This window comes from Eubalaena glacialis, chromosome 16 (genome assembly GCF_028564815.1).
Source record: "Eubalaena glacialis isolate mEubGla1 chromosome 16, mEubGla1.1.hap2.+ XY, whole genome shotgun sequence".
In the NCBI taxonomy this organism is placed as follows: domain Eukaryota; kingdom Metazoa; phylum Chordata; class Mammalia; order Artiodactyla; family Balaenidae; genus Eubalaena; species Eubalaena glacialis.
In genome coordinates this window covers 69,337,849-69,357,905 of record NC_083731.1, presented here as the reverse complement: position 1 = coordinate 69,357,905, position 20,057 = coordinate 69,337,849, and the positions used below count along the sequence as shown (strand labels likewise).

Here is a 20,057-nt window from a genome sequence, read left to right as displayed (position 1 = left end):
AAGTTTTATCAGTTTTCATAAAAGGTTTTCCCATTCCTTGGTTTTGTCAAAGAACAAAATAAATGCTACCTTAAAATTAAGGCAGACAAGGGTTCACATTTGTTTTTCCTTTTTTTTTTTTTTTTGAGAGGCTAGGTACTGATTTTTTTCTTTGATTCGCGACATTTGACTAGACATCTCAAGCAATTGTAATAACTACTTTCATGCAGAGCATTGCATCCTGAACAACAAAAGGAAAGGCTGTCACAAGTACATTAAAGATTTCTGCTCCAAATTTACAGTAAGTTTCTGCTAACGCCTTTAAAAACACACCCGTGCATGCCGTTTGCTCCACGGTAATAGGCGATGGCCGAGAAAGCAGAGGCGTGGGAAAAACAGGACAAAATACCGCCTGTCACTCCAGTTCAGCTGCTCAATAAAAACGTTGAGCGAATGAATGCAGTTATCTTCGACAACAAACGTGGCATTTTTGCATATTCACAACAGCTGTCTATTGTAAGAAATTATGTAATAAAAGGAGAAAACGCTTTCTCTTAAATTCACTGTTAATTGGGAATTTTGTCTCTCCCGGGTTCCCGGTTTCTTCTCCAGGGCTCGCTCGTTAGGCACAGGTTTTTCGATTTCGACCGCACGCCTAGGAGGCGACGTTACGCCCAGGGGGCGTGTCCACAAAGGGGCGGTGTATGCGCGCTGACGACTAATCTGGCAGCCGGAAGCTGCCTCGGTCTACAGAGGAACAGGGCAAACTCTTGACTTCCGGCGGCATTTTGAGGCGATCCTCCTAGCGGCCTGACAGTGTTTTCCTTGTCTTTTCTTACTCTCCAGTCTCTCTTCGTTCCTTTTTTTCCTACGTCCCAGGCTCGCTTGACCCTGGCGAAGCGGCGGGCGGGTTCCGCTCCCTAGCCATCCCGGAGTCCCTCGGTAGCCGAGGACCGGTTCCCGGGAGCCGCGCGCGCACCTCCTTCTCGCTGTCGTCTTCCCGGGGCCAGGCGCGGGGAGTGAGAGTCGCCTCCCCCGCTCCTTGGAGCGGCGGCGGCGGCGGTGCCACCTCCGGACTGCGCTTGCGAAAGGAGCTCGGCGAGGAGGTAAGTTTGAACTCCGTGAATTGGCGTGGGTACCGGGGGAAAGGCGTTGGGTGGGCCCGGGATGGGGAGGCCCCGCTTGTCCTCCATCCCTGCTTGGGTCACGCCGGAATTTTGAGCTCTCCTTGAGCATCCCACCCGTAACTCTGCAATAGATCCCTGTGCTCCTGACTGGTTTCTCGCCCTGGTTCTGATGCTGGCGAGTTTACCTAAGGGGGCAAGTGGATTCAGAATGGAGGCTTTGCTGGGTCACTACCATTTGATGTGAGCTGGGGAACTCTTGCGCGGTATTCGCATTGGTATGAGATGGAAGGGTGCCGGAGTATGGTCTTAGGTTGAGAAGCTCCCTCTTTACACATTCCAGACCCGTTAGGGAAAGGTATCTTACTTTTGGTTATATTTGGTCTTGGTTATTTCCCGGCAGTGATTACGACGCAGGTCCTCGGAGTTGAGGAATGCTACTTTATCTTCACAGTCCCTAGGTAGTTAACTTTTGGCAGCTGTCAGAAACCCGGAAAGGTGGAATGAAAGGAGAGGCTCTGGTGTTTGGCATTGTCTCTTTCTAAATAGCTTAAAATAATTTATGTGGCTGGAAAATTGTTCAGAGTCGATATCACGTGAATGATATGGGTAGGATCTTGTTTGTGGAGCGTAGTGTCAAGGCATTCGGTTATATTCCGAGGTTTTCAGATAATTTGAACTACTTTGAAAATTATGGGCGTACGCAACCTCTTCAGGTTTTTGATTTTTTTGAAGAAATAATTTAAAAGTTTGGAAAAATCTTCACACCTCAAGTTTTCAAAGTTTTGCCAAAAATACTGTTGCAGTAAGTCCAAATGCTTATGCAGTACAATCCATGCGTATGTATGTGGTGCCGGTTATCGGAGTCTGGTTCTGCAGTGTTTGAAATTACTGACTTTAGAACCTAAGCGACAATGTTTTGGACAGTTTTGTGGACATATCTCTAGATTTTCGAATAATTTAGAATTTAATGAAGTATTTCGATTATAACATGACAATTTCAAAAAGAGACTAAGAATGTAGGTGCAGGTATGTAGCAATTTGTGTCTGTAAAAATAGTTGTATTGTGAAACTAAGACTTTTACTGTGGGGATCTGGGAGGATCTAGTTTTATCAGGTGCATGCCTCTTACGCGCTTCCTAACTATTGGTGATTCGAAATGAACATTGATTGCATATTTTAAGATATGCAAATTTATCTAATTTTCATATTTGTAAATTAAAACTAAAATCCCACAGGTGGATGCTATTTTACTTTCTGTACAAGTTATCAAACATTTAATAAGTTATCGGTGTTAATTTGTATTGTAATATGCACTGACATTTACATATAGAAAGCAGTTGTTTAACATTTATTTATAGAATTGGTTTTCAGTAAATTTTAGTCTTTCCTACCTCCCCCAAACCCCACTCTGCTTTTCATATAGAGTTGAGTTGGAGCTTTTTCAGCAGATATTTAGAAGCAGTTGAAATGTTAACTGGTGTTGGTATATATAAAGTGTCTTCTATTCTTTTTTTGGTCGTTTGTATGTTGCAGTTCTGTTTACTTCGCTTTATAGTAGTTGCCAGCATGGGATATTCTCCCTGCATAGTCTTTTTAACAAAATGTATTTTCTGCACAATGCTATAATATTGCCTTCCTCATACCTGTGTAGTCAGTTTAGTTCTGACGATTCTGTTCTGACAGAATTGAAACAATTGAAATTGTTTTAGTCTGTCTACATATAAGCAATCGGCAAGATTGTTCAAGAAAGTTCTTTTTTTTCTTAAAATAAATTATGTTAAGAAAAAATTCTCTCACACTATGCAACAAATAAACTTAACTGTTTTTCTTTCAAAACAAAGAAGTATAAATATGAAGAGGTCTTATTTTTAATATAACACTTTTAATTTTAGAATGCCAGTGGATATTTATTCTCCTACCAGTTAGTACCAGTAATTATGTAGCTTTAATTGCTTAGTTATTTGACAGTTTCCTAATATTATGGTGCTACTTATCCAGATTAAAGTGTTTTATGCTTTCATTTATGCTACCGGAAAATGAGATCTCAAAAAGATGTAATTGTGGATTGCAGTGAGAATACTAGAACTAATATGTTTTATTGACAAGATTTTAGTAATCAGGATTCAGAAATAATTTAAAAAGAGGCCCCTGTGTTTCTCCCTTCTCAGTCATATTTATAGCATGAAGCTATGAGTACATTGTGATATTTGTAAGTTTCCGGGGGAAGGAGGACATTTCCCATTTATTAAGACTTTTTGTTGTGTCTTAATAGATTTAAACTATGTGTCCCATGTTTTTCATTTTCTTTACGCCGCGTGGCTTGTGGGATCTTAGTTCCTCTGACCAGGGATCGAACCTGGGCCCTTGGCAGTGAGAGCTCAGAGTCCTAACCGCTGGACCGCCAGGGAATTCCCTTCATTTTCTTTTTCAGTTGAAAAAGTATTATAACTTCTGATATTTGTTTACTCTACAAATGGAGAGGAGAAATAGGAGAATAACTCAGCAGACTTTTACCACTGTCACTCTGGCTTTGCTAATGCTCGTGTTTGGGAAAGACATGATAATGTGAGTGGGAGTGTGATGGTTACTTAAAACTAAAGAATAAATTGAAAACTGAGGGAAAGCCTTCAAAGTCTCTGAGATAGGGAAGACTTTAATATTTACATTTTTATCTTATTGTTTCTAATTTTTCTCATATATTTTGAAGCATTTACTTCTTATTGAAGCCTGTTCAGATATTAATTGAAAAGTTTTCCTCTTCTCAGTCAAATCTACATTTTATTCTTTTGTGGTTTATCTTTCTCTTTGGGCCCAAATTTTTAGAGTGAAAATTCTAATCGTCATATTAGATGGTAACATAGTTTTAAATTAATTAATATATATGAGCAAATGTTTTTCTGGTGTACTGTAGGTTATGTGTATATATTTAGACAAATGGGATTTAAAATATTATATTTTGTGTTTGCAAGCGTAAGGCATTTTATCTGTGCAAAAATCATAAATGTTTCATAATAATATTTAGATAATTTGTTGACTACTGATAGAAGTTCCTAGATAGATGATCAGAAGAATTTCTGTTTCTGTCAATTAGAAAAGTTCAATTTCTACTTTTTCTTTTTTTGCCTCAGGGTTTTTTTTCTTTCTTCTTCTTTTTTTCCTGTCTAGGCCTCCCTGTAACCTAGACCTGGTCCTGAAACTCAGTGTCATTTTAGGCCAAGGTCTGACACTGTTGGACTCTCTAAGAAAAGAGGAGAATACGTCTTTACTTCATTGCTGTTCTTCCCTAAGTTGGAAGACTCAACAGTAGCAGAAGTAAAACTCCTGGGATAATCACTATGTAGGTGAATCTTGTAGTTCTTGATGTCACCTGTAAAGGCTACTTTGTCTCTGTTGGAAGGAACTTTTTTAGTGTCAAGAATACAAGTAAAGGGATAAGATTGGATCATTAGTCCTCACTTGATTGTCTGTCGGAGTCCAAACCCTTTGAAGTCTTCAAAGCTTATGTTAGGGATCTAGGATGGGAGAGAAGCTGTGAGATCATGCTTTCCAGCAGTAGGTCAGAGGAGGAGAGGAGTGCTGATCCAAGCAACAGGTTATAGGTGGGGAAGAGAAACAGTAGAGTTAATAATACCCGGAGCCCTCAGAAAGACAAGAAAAGAGATAATATATGACCAGTGTTTCAAGTATAATAATAAATAGCTTGTTGCCCCAATTGTGGAAAACACTACTGTTGATTTTTTTTGGAGGAGGGAGGGTGTGTTGGGAGTAGGGGCATGTTGGGGATAGAGATTTTGGGGGCAGACCATTTCCACTGATAGTGGAAGGAAAAATGTAAGCTTAGGGTTACTTGTCTTGATGCAGTGTGGTGGGATGGTGTGCCTGTTTCCCAAGTTGTAGATAACTAATAATAACTAATAAGAAACTTTTAGAACACATTCATTTTTAAGTTTATTAATAAATGTTTTTAAAATTGAATTAATGAATGAGGATTTCAATGTACACCTGTATGTTTTTATAGTAACAGATAATGAGACTTTAAAAATTTGTTTTTGTTCTAACTTTTTCCATACATTTTGTTACATGTTTACTTCTTATCGAATCTTAGTTATAAATTATAAAAAAAGTGTTTTTCTCAGTTAATCAAAGCTCTATGTTTTCTAGATCTTTCTCAGCTCCACTTATCACTTATCTTGGTTTATCACTTGGCTTATCTCCACTTATCACTTATCTTTTATTTATGTTCAGTAAGTCAAATGTACATGTGGAATTTACCAACTTTCCTTTATAAATTAACATTTGGGCTGAGAATGAGCTCAAGAAAAGTTAAATCAAAGATTATATTACAATACTCACTCTAGTGTGGAGGGTGGACCTCATAGTTCCTTACTTGATAAACAGTTGATACATAAGTGATTTTATGTTGCACAAATTCTTGTTCACTTATGTGACACTCTGTAATTTTTAAAAATTTGTAATTACTTTAAAGTTACTTTTTTTTGAATCACTAAAAATTGATTGTAATCGTAATTAATGATTACATTGTATATTATAAAATAAGAATATACATTTTTCCAATTTAAAACTACCATATTGTATCATATCATATTTTCCTTTTGGTTCCAAATTACCTGTTAATTTGTCAAATGTCCATATTCTTTGGACCTTTTCAAAGTGTGACTTGACAAGAAGTATCTAACCGGACCAAACATTGTAATTTTTTTTTTAAAGTTTTGATTCTGTACTACCATGATTTAATTTCCTTTTAAGTGATAGGACCTTACTTTGAAACCACATTAAAGAGCATTTGTGAACTTTATAGAGACCAGTTCTTTACCAAATGGAACTTTTACTTCTTTAGTTGACATCATTCATTCTAGTAACTTTTGACTACTAACAAAATTTCAGCTAATATTTAGTGTATAAAGTGTGATATGGTTTAGTTCCTTTTTCTTTCTCTTAGGCAGTTCCTACCCACTTCCCACAGTAGTGTACTCTCTAGATTATTCTAGGTCTAGAATTTAACATTGCTTTCTAACATATATCATAGTGCTGTTATCTGATATTTTCATTTCTAGTTGAATCACCTGATTGTATATTTTAGTTTCTAATGTTTTATTTACTTTTGTAAAATATTTTTATAATTCATCTTTCTTTTCTTGTTAATAATAATGGTAAATAGCCTGTTTATTTCTTTTAGCACCTTTGACTTTTATGTCAATTCAATGCAGTATAGATTATCAAAACACCTTCACTTTTTCTAGTTCTACAGCCTGTCATATTTTGAAAGAAGGTCATTTATCAACATTGAGGGTTTTGTTTTTTGTTTTTGTTTTTTGTATTATTGCAAAATAAATTTCCTGATTATGCTGTTCTTCTTTGGCTTCTGTAAGACAAAGAAAATATTTAAATAGTATTTTTCTCCCAAGCTGATTTTTGGAACATAGCTGATGTTATCACTTAAACTGTGTAAAACATAATTTCTACTCTGACTAAAATTCTTACCTGATTTTATTTTTGGCAAAGCTTTCTTTAACCGTTAACTAGTTGATGGAGAATGATAGCACAACTTTCTTTAAAAGACAGTTGTTAAATTTTGAAACATCTTTTATAAGGAACTTAGAAACTAAACATTTTATAGTGTGTTTTCTGAAATTGAATGTACTATGGAAACTTAACTGTGTGAGTAGAATCTTACTCACTCTGTAGAAGAGGTAAAATTCTAGCCAAAAGATTCAAAATTGTTGAATCACTAATAAGGTATGTCTTAGAAGATAGTTTCTGTTTACCTCTGTTTACTTGTGACCTCTTCTATGGCTTTTTTCTTCTGAGAAAAATCCCCTGTAATTTTGCAGTGTTATCTTATCTACCATTTTATCTACTTGTAAGTTATTGGCTCAGTTATTTAAAACTGAAGAATTTTACAGTTTGCCTCTCTCTTTTTTGGTTAAAGTAGTACAAAATGTCAAAAATTAGAAGGAAGGTCACAGTGGAAAATACCAAGACCATATCTGATAGCACATCCCGAAGACCCAGTGTATTTGAGAGGCTTGGACCCAGCACTGGCAGTACAGCAGAGGTGAGTTGTCACTAGTACAGTCACAGGGGTTCTCTTGAATTTCTGTTCTTCAACTTCTTATTTATATCACAAAGGTGAATAGGTTGTTGTATTGTAGGAATATTGGTTTAGTAAATTTTTAAAAATGTGTTTCATAAAAAAGGAGTGAGATGGGCATTAGGGTTTATGGGCTTTTTTTTTTTTCTTGATGTTTTTATTATTTGGGGAGTAATATATCTCAGGTTAGTTGGAATTTTGATAGCATTTATTTTAATTTTGTCCCACTAGCATCTTTTTTTCCAGAAATAAATATGACTAAATATGAAATTTACATAGTAATATCTGTCTCTTAGACACAGTGCCGTAACTGGCTGAAGACTGGCAACTGCCTCTATGGAAACACATGTAGATTCGTACATGGCCCTTCACCCCGTGGTAAAGGTTATAGCAGCAATTATAGAAGGTAAATTGAGAACTTTGAATTGTTCATATACTATTAGAGGATGGCTTTTGTAATTTATCTAGTATAAAAATCTGAAATACTACCATATATTTGGTCAGATTTTCTATTTTGGTGGTAGTCTTATCAATAGCAAAGGTCGACAGGATCTTTTTAGTTGTTAATTGCAAGATTAATAAAGATGTTTGCTTTAAAATTAATTTGCTCAAAAATTTGTTTTTGTAATATATGTATGGCTTACTTTCATGCCCTGCCCCCCAATTATATATTAAAGTGCTGTTTAAGACGGCAGAATTTCATGGATTTGCTTTTAGTGAGGAGAGACTACTTTCAACTCTTAAAATAGTAAAATTTAAATAAGTATAATTTTAGCTTTTTAAGATGTTCTAAATTCAAATCTTAATTACAAAAGATAATCTAATGCAAGCTCTGTAGGTTAAAATGCATTTGCCAAATCTCTTATCACAATATATTGAGGTAAATGAAAGTATGTATTTATATGTGGATAAATGTACTACCTATTTAGAGTATCATTTTTCCTTTAATAAAGGCAAGGCTAAATTAGACTTTCCTAATAAAAATCTTTTATTTTTCTTTTGGCTCCCTCATGATGATTTTGTTATGGTGTTTAAAGATGTAACATACAAAAAAAAAAAGATGTAACATACATAAAGATTGTCACAAAAGCAGTTTAAACTTGATTGGTAAACAACTGATTTACCTAGTCCTAAAATTGAATGTGCTGATTGCTTTGGCTTCAGCAACAGTGTAAAAACTGAACATTAGCATTTGGAGATTTCCTTTTTAATTGGGTGAATTTTTGTGTATGTGTATAGATTTTGAAGTTTAACAGAACTTAAAATTCAAAACCTTAACATTAGCTGACTTTCTGTTCACTTAAATGTTGTACATTGTTAGGTTACTTGTGATGCTGAATACTCTGTTTTATTTGTATTTAGATTGTCATCTGTCCCTTCTGTCAATGTGGGAAAGTTAGTCTTTATAAGTTTAATACCTGTATAAACAAACACATACCTGGAGAAACTGTTTCAATAATTTTAATGTTTTGCTTATATTATTACTGTACTTTTAATACATGCTTTACTTCATCTGTGACATTAACATACTCAAAATTTTTATACAAGAGATGGTTGTGAGGAAAATGGGCAGAGAAATTTGTCTAAAATGGAAAAAAGTAGTGTCATTGCTAGATTTAGAATAAAGGATTTTTTGTTATAATTTTGCTATTTTGTGCATTTTTTCCCCCAATAACTTCCTTTGTATTTGTGTATTTTCCCTTTTTTTTGTAAGGAAGAAAAATATAGTTCATAATGTGATTCAGAGATGGAAAGAAAAGTAATGTATTTCAGAAATGCTTACTTAGTCACAAATCATTTAAGTCACTGAGCATTCACTGTATGTAGAGCATTCTGTTAGGTAGTGTTTAGGATAGAAACAAGTTTATAATAAACTGTCTTATTATATAAAGGAGATTAGGGCACATAAAATTTACATGTGCATCATAATTATAATTTAAAGCATTTAAGTGCTGGTTCTTAATAAGAAGTTCCATTTACCAGTTCAGCTTTAACTGTTAAAACATTTAATATAGATCTATAAAATGTGCATGTAAATGTTAATGAGATCCTTTAAAGTGAATTGACTGAAATTATTTTTTCACTAATCATGTGATTTGTGTTAATGATTGATAAAGGACTTGATTTGATTGAACAGCTATTACTTGAAATAGATGTGAATATTTTTGTAATTTGTTTATATCTTTTAAAAACATTATACATATTTTTTTTTGGTGGCTAAAGAGGGACATATCATTCCTTAACAACTATTGCCCTCTTTTAATGGTGCTCTAGGAATAGTCTGTAAAGGCAGTGTGTTTTCTACCTCTGCTTTATTTTTCTCACTTAGTGATGGTGTGAAAATAATTGAACAGCCATTTATCAAATTGCTAGTATAAATTATGAAGCTTTACCAGTGTTAAGTATAAATATGTATATTTTTCCTTAATTAAAAACAAGAGTATAAAAGCAGAGTATAAACTCACTGTTGAAAATCTTGCTTTGAATTTTTCAACTACTTTCTATTCTGAAATAATTTCAAATTTAAGAAGAGTTGTAAGAATAACATTCAAAATTCCTGTATTTGCTTTCATTCTTGAGATGCGTAAAATATTTTCACAGTTATTGATGTCGCATCCAACCATATACATGTATAGATGATAATACTGTTATTTCTAGATTAATTTTGCAGTGCTGTGGTTTAAAACTTTACCTTCCTACTTTTTGCTTTCACATACAACTAATATATTTATGTGATTCATAGGAAGACAAATTAAGCTATTAATTACAAATTCCTTTCTCTCAGCTCACCTATAGTTTCTTATTAATATCACCAGTACCTGCCACCCCATGGAGTTTTAATGTATGCATTTTGATTGGTACTGGGAGAAAACTTGTAAGTGATGCTCATATATTTTTATATATTAATATATAAGCTGAAATTTATTAATTGTTTTTCTGAAGTTTAGGAGCCATGGATAGTAGAAAAACTATATTGAGATTTGTGAGGTTATTTCTGTAAATATATTCTTATAAAATGTTATATAAATATAGATTTTTGTTGTTTTGTTTTGTTTTTTGTTTTGTTTTTGTTTTTTGGTTCAAAGGTCACCAGAAAGACCTACAGGGGATCTTAGAGAAAGAATGAAGAACAAGCGCCAAGATGTGGACACTGAGTCCCAGAAACGAAATACAGAGGAGTCATCCTCACCTGTTAGGGTAGGAATGAATTTCCCAAAACAAAGTTAAATTTCAGTAGTGATTTATTATTTATGTTCTATTTTAAATATTATCTTGTGTGCTAAATATATGGTAAATGTGTAATATTGCATTACAATGTTCTATATGGATAATGTAATTTAGAGGGAAAAAGTCCTCTGGAAAAGCTCATAATTCTTAACCGTTGTAGTTCTTGGTGGTAGTTAAAATGAAGGGACCTGGTTGGCAGAGCTCAAGCTGAACTTCATAGGGTTTCTGTGCCATGGTGGACATCACGAGTATTTAAATGTATTCTTAAGTTTTCAGAATTCAGCCAGCCATCGTTTCCTGCCTGCTTCCAAGAAGGGTTGAAGTGCCTTGCAGTAGAACACTTTTAAATTAAAACAGTGAAGGCAAGGCATGGTGGTGACAGAAACTGAACTAGAAAGCACATATGATCACAGAATTTAGTGGTGAAACCAAAAGAGAAGCACAATTTATGATGTAGTTTATTGATTAAAAGAAAACATAGATGTTTGTCAGGAATGGAAATTTCCCAGATCTAATTTTTTTTTTTTTAAAGAAATGTATCGTGCTCTTGTGTGTGCATTTGCAACGAATTTATTGAGATACAGTTCATCCATTTAAAGTGTACACTTGGGCAGCTTTTCACATATTCAGTCATGCTTCCATCACCACAGTCTATTTTAGAACAATTTCATCACCCCAGAAAGAATACCCATAACCTTTAGCGGTCATTTCCCTAGCCCCTCAGTTGACCAGCAGCCCTGGGCGAACACTATTCCAGTTACTGTCACTGTAGATTTGCCTATTCTGGATATTTATATAAATGGAGTCATACAATATGTGAGTTTTTTTGTCACTAGCTTCTTTCACTTAGCATAGTGTTTTCAAGGTTCGTGAAAGATTAGGGGATATATCAGTATTTCACTTCTTGTTTTTGCCAAGTAATATTCCATTGTATTGAGATATCACATTCTGTTTATCCATTCATCAGTCGATGAATGTTCGGATTGTTTCCACGTTTTGGCTCTTATGAATAATGCTGCTATGAACATTTGTATACAAGTTTTTGTGTGGCCATATGTTTTTATTTCTCTTGAGTTTATATCTGGGAGTGGGATTGCTCAGTCATATGGTAACTATGTTGAACCTTTTGAGGAACTGCTAGGATGTTTTCCAAAGCAGCTGCACCATTTTAAATTCTTTACATCAGTGTGTGAGATTTCCAATATGCCACATCTTTGCCAAAATTTGCTGTTATCTAACTTTTTGATTATACCTATCCTATTGGTAATCTCATTGTAGTTTTGACTTGCATTTCCCTGATTGCTAGTGATGTTGAACATCTTCTCGTGTGCTTATTGGCCATTTGTATGTGTTCTTTGGAGAAATGTCTATTCAGATCCTTTGTCCATTTTTAGATTGGGTTGTCTTTTTATCGTTGATTTGTAAGAATTCTTTATGTATTTTGGATCCAAGTCCCTTATATATATGATTTGCAAAAATTTTCTCCTATTCTGTGGGTTGTCTTTTCATGTTCTTGATGGTGTCCTTTAAAAAACAAATGTTTTAAATTTGATGAAATCCAATTTATCTGTATTTTTGTTGTGCTTTTGGTGTCACATTTAAGAAACTGTTGTCTAAGTCAAGGTCAGAAAGATTTATGCCTATGTTTTCTTCAAAGAATCTTAGAGCTTTAGCTCTTGCATTTAAATCTTTGATCCATTTTGAGTTAATTTTTATTTATGGTGTGAGGTAAGGGTCCAACCTCATTCTTTTGCATATGGATATCTAGTTGTCTCATTATAACCTTTTTACGAAAGTTACTGAATTGTATAAGCAGCAACCTCTTTGATAATTTTAGATACATAGAAGCTTTCTTTTGGCTATTTTGATCCTTGAAGAAAAGCTGTGTCACAGTTTTACATTATAGTTTGTAAAGACATCTTTGGGGACTTAAAGTAATGCAGTTTTAAGTATGTAGCTTTCTAATGTCTGATATGATACATAAAACCGTTTTAGAAATCTCAAATGGTAATTCTCAGCTGGCAGTATGTATCAAAATCCTTTTGGAGGAGAAATGGTCTTTTTCAAAATACACACGCAGGTACTTTACCCTTAATCTACTGAATTAGAATTTCTGGGTAGGGGCCGAGCATGTGTATTGCATTTTGAAATAACTTTTTATTTCAGAATAATGAATGGACTCCATGGTTTGCTGGTATATGTTTAACAACCGCTCAGAAAAAAAGAAAGCCATACTTTGTAGGATTTACCAATTTCTTTGGTGTAAATACTCCCATCATGGTCAGTTTCAAGCTACTAAAATGGTATAACTGAATACAGAGTTGGGAAGTGTGGGAATACACACACACAATAAATGTAATTAACCACAAGAGTAAAGTATACTAAAATATTTGGGAAGTGAGTTTTGAATAATTAGTACTGTTGTTTTTAATATTACTTATTTAATTGTTAGTTTTTATAATTTAATTTTTAGTTACAGTTTGTGCAGTTCCTAAAAATTTAACAGTTAGCTCTTGTGAGTCAGTGTGAACTGGCTCCAGCATACCACTAGGTGGACTGTACTTAATGTAAAGGGCAGACATCTGGAATTCATATTCTGAACACATTACTTTAGGAATTGTTATTTAATGCTACTGTCAGTTTCCTTATCTGTAAAATGGAGGTGATAGCTATATTATCGTGTTGCTGTGAAGAAAATATATGTAAAACAAGCATCATGACTGACTCTTCCAATGTGGCAGCTTAAAAAATGGTATGTACTGGTATTAGAATAGCTCTTAGCCTTTTTTCTCAAATATAAATTGGTTTTAGGCTCTTAATAGGAGATGAATATCGGCATTGGAGATTGAGGTTTTTAACAGATATCTAAGTGTTAGTAGTTGTTGATTGTAAAGGTTTATATGTTCAGCATATCATTTTAGTAGACAGCAAAGTTGGTATTTTGTTAAGACATTTAAAGCCTGATTCTTGCTTTCCATAGATGAGATAGCCCTCAAAGGCACTTAGCTTCATGCACACCTAAGGGATAAAGTCTCAAGATTAAAGAGTAGTCAGGTTTTAGGGAATTCACTATCCAAACTTAGAGAAAACTGTTAATAAGTTAGGATACCAGGTATTAATTATTTTGAGTGCTATATCTGGCACGAAAACAGGTGCTGATCATTTCTATGGGAAAATCAGATGTAGTTTATGTAGGGGGCAAGTATCGCATAGATAACATAGCATGGCTAAGATAGGATGTGTGTGATTTTCCGCAAACTAATTCCACCGTTTCTCTGCTATTGACCTCAACTCCAATGTGTCTGAGGTTGATAAACCCTGAACTTGTGGAGAGACAAATTCATAAATAGGTAAACTGTAATGCTATAGACTGTGGTAGTATGTCAGAGAGAGATGAGCAAAGCTCACAGTGGAGGGAATAAATAACTTCCTGGGGAACCAGAGGAAAATGACATTTGCACTGGATGTTGAAGGATAGATGGGATGAAGGAGGGAATGGGTGAGAGTCTAGGAAGAGGAAGAAAACCAACACAATAACAATAAGGAGTTTTAAAGGACTAGTGTGTTTGAGAACCTGTGAAGCTGTGCGCCTAGAGTGAAAGAATTAATGGCATGTGTATGTGAGATGAGGGCTGAAGAGATCTATCTTGTTTACCAATTCACCTCCAGACCCTGGAACTAGTAAGTTCACTTACTGAATAAATGAAAAGTGATTCTGATGTGCAGCCATTGTTGAGAACTCCTGATGGTCTCAGGTCTGTGCTGTCCAGTGGGGCTGTTGAGCACTTGAGATGTAGCTAGTCTGAATTGAGACGTGCTGTAAATGTAAAATACATACTGAATTTCAAGGACATAGTATGAAAAAAAGAAAGTCAAATATCTCATTAATAATTTTTTATGTTGGTCATATGTTGCATTGGCAATATTTTGGACATATTGGCTGGTCTAGGTGATCAGAACCATGCTTAACATAATGGAACTGAATTTAACATGGTGAGAGGCTAATTTGAGGTAGTTGTCAGTAGGATTTGGTGACCAAAAGAATGAGTGGAGGGAAGGTGTTCAGCCTAACTACAGGCTTTCCATGCTATTAACTAAGATGGAAAGGCCCCTTTTGTACGCTAGACTCATAGCATCACGGACTACTAACTTTTGGCACTGTTTTCTGTATTTGCACAGACACTAATATGCTATTTTAGAACATTTGTGAAATAATAAACATATTTTTATAATACTGGATACTTTCCACCAGTCTGTAGAACTTTTCAAATGCAGTAATTGAATTGTGTTTTCTTCTTCTATAACAGAGACTTGTTATTTTACATAATTCGAGCACAAAATTAAAATAGCTTTGAAAGCAAAATTAGACCTGTGAATATAGAGTCAGGAGGAACACTCAAGCATTTGTTGATGATTAGGGCATGCATGTGCTATAGGGGATCTCTGTCTCTTAAGAGAAGCTTTGTGGCCACATTCAAGAAAGTATAAAATAATTCATCATTGTGGGAGGATATCTAATAGTTGAGGATTTAGAGATGCACTGTAAGCATCCCTTGCTCACCTGAAATCTTACCTTAGAGCAGATGGGCAATGGTCTGAGTTTATTTGTATGAACTGATCTTTTAAAACATTTTTTTTCTTTTTTAAGTTATAAAATACATTATACATTTACCATTTTAAACATTTTTAAGTGTACAGTTCTGTGGCATTAAGTATATTCACATTGTTATGCAATCTTTACCACCATCCATCTCCAGTATTTTTCATCATCTTTGTTTTTAAAGTCTTAATCTTTTTTGTCAATCTGCTTTCTCATATATGAAATTAAAACCATTGGAATAATGTTTCAACTGATCTGTGTAATATATTTAAAAATATTTTTTCTTAATCTGTCATTTTAATGACCTTCTCTGGTTCCAATAATAAGTCATTTTCAGAAGTTTTTCTTTTGAGACTTCAGAATGATGTTCCCTTTTCCTTGTCCAGTATTTTTTCAAAGGTCATTTTTATCATTTCCTACCCCACCTCAACCTGATGACTTATCTTCAGAGAATCTATTTAGACTTGATATTTATCCTCGCCTCCACTCTGGATCTATTTAAGATGACTACTATGCAAATTACTTTTTCAGATCTCAGTCTTTAGCTGAATCTCAAGTTGATTATCCAACTTCCAGCCTCTTTCAGATATTTTATAGGCTACCATTGATTTTGACTTTGCACACTACAATTGATTTTGACCTACCCTTAGTGCTTGGTTCTCTGGTATTCTGAATTGAGAACTAATTTCTAGCATGAAGCTTTCTGTCTCTGGGAACTGTACCTCCCAGAATGTATACATAATTATTAGTTTTGCTTCATAGTCCCCTACCCAGTTCTATTCCTGTCCCTCATTTCCCTCCCCCCACCACCTAAAAAAATTCCCTTGTTCTTTTTCTACATCTTGATATTTCTGGCTAGATGAGGAAAAAGTTTCACTGATAAGGAAGGAGATAGGACTATATGTGTTATAAAAAGCTGCCTCATGCAATGGAGGACTTTAACTTAGAAGGCCTTATTAACAGTTTTATAACTATCCTGAGTAAGTCTCTTGCACCAATATGTCACAAGTTATAGTGAGAACCAAGTGAGGACGTACATGTGAAAATTCTTTGGAAAGAATAAAACACAGTAAATGTAAAACAGCAAGAGTAGAGAGTCACCAAATTAAAAATTTGAGAAGTGAGTATAGGATTAAGTAGAACAGATGAGTGTTGTTTACCCATTTCAAAGGAAAAGGTTTAGAAGAGAAGGGGAAGGGTGTAAGTGGAGATACAATATATACCACCTGGTAGGAATTTGATAATGTATATATAGTACATGATTGATTACGGTGATTTTTAAATGTAGATTAAAATGTTCACTTTATATAAAAAATATATCTTTAGCCTTGTATGATCTGCAAATGTATAATATTTTTTGATAGTATTAAAAGGCGTTCCAGTTGCCAAACCTTGACACGTAAAACAACCATTTATTTTGTTCATGGATTCTGTCAGGAAATCAGAAAGGGCACAGTAGGCATGGCTTATCTCTTCCTTTATGTCTGGAACCTCAGCTAAAGTACTAAGATGCTGGAGGCAGGAATCATTTGAAGATTTTTTCACTCCCATGTCTGGTTGTTGATGCTGGAAGTCAGCTGGAGGCCTCAGTTTCTCTCTATGTGGACCTCTTTGTATGGGTAGCACGGCTTTTTCTCTGATGGCTAGGAGATAGAGAGAGAGTGCACTAAAATCTGGTACTAGGTGTGCTTGTTCCTACTGGGGTGGTGTTTTTTTTAGGCCCTCTCAGCTGACAGAGCAACGAAATATATGTGTATACTAATTGGTGTATATGCATATATCTATAAATATTACAAGCAACCGTCTTTATCTGTATTGAGCTAAACATGAGTTCTTATTGATGTCTCTTAACTCTAATTCAGTACCACTATTATTCTTTTGTTCTTTTGTTCTTTTTTCTTTTTTTTTTCCCCTCAAATGTCCCTTCCTTAGCTTGTGGGAGGTCTTTATATTAGATCCTGAGCTCTGTTTAAAAGTTTACTTTACAAAATGTGTTCATTTTAAGTGTACCATTTGAGTCTTGACAAATGTACACACCTGTCTAACCACCACCACAATGAAGATACAGAACATTTCCATCAACCCAGAACATATCTTCATGTCTTTTTAGAGTCAGTTCCCTCTCAAGCCAGGCTCCTGACAACCTCTGATCTGTCACTATAATGGAATCAGATATTATATATTCTTGGGTCTTGGTTCTTTTAGCACAATAGTTTTGAAATGCAGCCATGTTGTAGTATGTGTCAACAGTTTGTTCCTTTTATTGTGGGTTAGTGTTTTATTATATGGATATGTCAAAATTTGTTATCCATTCCCCAGTTGATGGACATGAGAGTTGTTTTCTGGTTATTATGGCTATTGGCCATATGGTTTTCTGGTTATTTTGGCTATTATGAATAAAGCTGCTATGAACATTTGTGTACAAGTCTTTGTGTGGACATATGTTTTCTGTGGGTAAATACCTAGAGGTGGAATTGCTGAGTCATATGTTATGTGTATGTTATGTGTCTTTTAACTTTATAAGAAACTGCCAAGTAGTTTTCCCTAGTGGTTATTCCATTTTACATCCTCAACCCACAGTGTATGAGAGTTTCAGTTGCTCTACATTCTTGCCAACACTTGGCATTGCTCTACTGGGTATATAATGGTTTTAATTTGCATTTCCTTTTTTTTAATTAATTAATTTATTTTTGGCTGCGTTGGGTCTTCGTTGCTGCGTGCAGGCTTTCTCTAGTTGCGGCGAGCGGGGGCTACTGTTTGTTGCGGTGTGCGGGCTTCTCATTGCGGTGGCTTCTCTTGTTGCTGAGCACGGGCTCTAGGCGCGAGGGCTTCCGTAGTTGTGGCGTGCAGGCTCAGTAGTTGTGGCTTGCGGCTCTAGAGTGCAGGCTCAGTAGTTGTGGCGCATGGGCTTAGTTGCTGCATGGCATGTGGGATCTTCCTGGCAGGGCTCGAACCGTGTCCTCTGCATTGGCAGGCAGATTCTTAACCACTGAGCCACCAGGGAGGTCTCTTAATTTTCATTTCTTGATGATTAGTGATGTTGAGCATCTTTTCATGTGTTTATTGGCCTTTTATTTATTTTTTGTGAAGTGTCTGTTTATGTCTTTAGCTTATAAGTTGGGCTGTTTGTCTTATTACAGATTTGTGGCTCTTATATGTTCTGAATACCACCAGTCGTTTGTAGGATATGTGTATTGCAAATATATTTTCCCAGTATGTGACTTGCCTTTTCATTTTCTTTGTGGTGTCTTTTTTTTTTTTTTTTTGCTGCACCGTGCAGCATGCGGGATCTTAGTTCCCCGACCAGGGATCAAACCCATGCCCCCTGCAGTGGAAGCACGGAGTCTTAACCACTGGACTGCCAGGCAAGTCCCTGTGGTGTCTTTAAAGATATCCTTTAATTTTGATGAAGTCCAATTATATCCTGCCTGTATTGACACAGCTTCAGTAGTCCTTGATAGTTTCTTTGTTTCTGTTAAGATGTTCCCAGCTTATTGTATATATTTTATATCCTCTACTTGGAGTCAGCCATTTTCCCCTACCTACAGCCCTGGTTCTTTTATTGGGAGATGGTATTTCAGGACCACTACTTGGAAACCACTAGATTAGTCGTTTTTAGGGCTTTTCATTGTATTTCACCTAGGAAATACATATGTATCTTCTCTTTAAAAACATGCAAACAAACATGAGTTCAAATAGTTCAAATTTAGAATTGCAAGACTTTTACCTAATTCTTTGATTTTATAGTTGTATCACTTTCTCTTATGCTGAAAATTTTAGTCCCTGTTGACATTCATTTGCATTATCTTACATTTAATAGTTCCAGAATAATAATTAACAATAGTATTAATAATATGATTACCTCGAACAGTTTAAGATGTCTTTGTAGTTCTTAGGATATATCCCGTGAGGGAAATATCTGTGATATATGTTTCTTAGGAAGAGATAGTCAAATTATTGTATTTTTTAAAAATTAATTTTTATTGGAGTGTAGTTGATTTTCAGTGTTGTGTTAGTTTCTGCTCTATAGCAAAGTGCAAATTATTGTATTTTAAGTCACTTGAACAGTTGTCTATGTGGTTAAACCACAAAATTGATGAAGTTGGGTTGATTCATTTCATTTTGATTTTAGTTTTAGGGGTTTTTTAAAAATATAATTTTGTTTTCTAAGTATATAAAACATTCTCATGGTTTCAAAGTTATGAGACTGATGCCTGCTGGGCTAATGAGGTACCTTATGGTTTCAAAGTTAAATCTACAGAACAGGTTACATTCAGGAAAGTCTACCTTTTATCTCTTGATCACTCTACTTTTTTCCCTATAGATAACCTAAAAACTAAATTATTGGATTATCCCGCTACTTTAAAATATATATACACGACTATTTGCAGGTGACATGATAGAAAACCCTAAAGACTCCACCAGAAAAACTTTTAGACTAATAAATGAATTCAGTAAAGTTGCAGGCTGTGAGATTAATATACAGAAATCTGTGGCATTTCTATACACTAATAATGATCTATCAGAAAGAAAAATTAAGAACAATCTATTTACAGCTGCCTCACAAAGAATAAAATACATAGAAATAAATTTAGCCAGGGAGGTGAAAGACCTATACCCTGAAAACTGTAAGACATTGAGGAAAGGGATTGAAGATGACACAAATAAATGGAAAGAAATACCATACTCATGGATTGGAAGAATTAGGATTGTTAAAATATCCGTGCTACCCAAAGCAACTACAGATTTGTTGATTCTTTCAGAATTTCTACATAGACAATCATGTCATCTGTGAACAAAGACACTTATTTCTTCCTTCTCAATCTGTATACTTTTTATGTCCTTTTCTTGTTTTATTGCATTAGCTAGGACTTCCATTATGATGGTGAAAAGGAATGGTGAGAGGGGACATCCTTGTTTTGTTCCTGAGGTTAGCAAGAAAGTTTCTCACCATTAATTATGATATTAACTATAGGTTTTGTATAGATGTTCTTTATCAAGTTGAGGAAGT

At 34.8% G+C, this 20,057-nt stretch overlaps 1 protein-coding gene across 5 annotated transcripts in view; it reads left to right on the top strand.

Annotated features, from left to right (window-relative positions):
* The first annotated feature begins 731 nt into the window (after positions 1-731).
* The window catches only part of ZC3H13 (zinc finger CCCH-type containing 13), an 87,012-nt gene continuing 67,686 nt past the window's right edge, over positions 732-20,057 (top strand). For 4 of the 5 annotated variants that reach the window (XM_061170986.1, XM_061170985.1, XM_061170984.1 and 1 more), the window contains exons 1-4: positions 732-1,085; positions 7,057-7,182; positions 7,515-7,624; positions 10,305-10,416. In XM_061170986.1, the coding sequence (XP_061026969.1) occupies positions 7,066-7,182; positions 7,515-7,624; positions 10,305-10,416 (339 nt within the window). In that variant the 5' untranslated portion in view covers positions 732-1,085; positions 7,057-7,065. The remainder of the gene's footprint in view (positions 1,086-7,056; positions 7,183-7,514; positions 7,625-10,304; positions 10,417-20,057) is intronic. The other variant, XM_061170983.1, reaches the window with a different exon arrangement.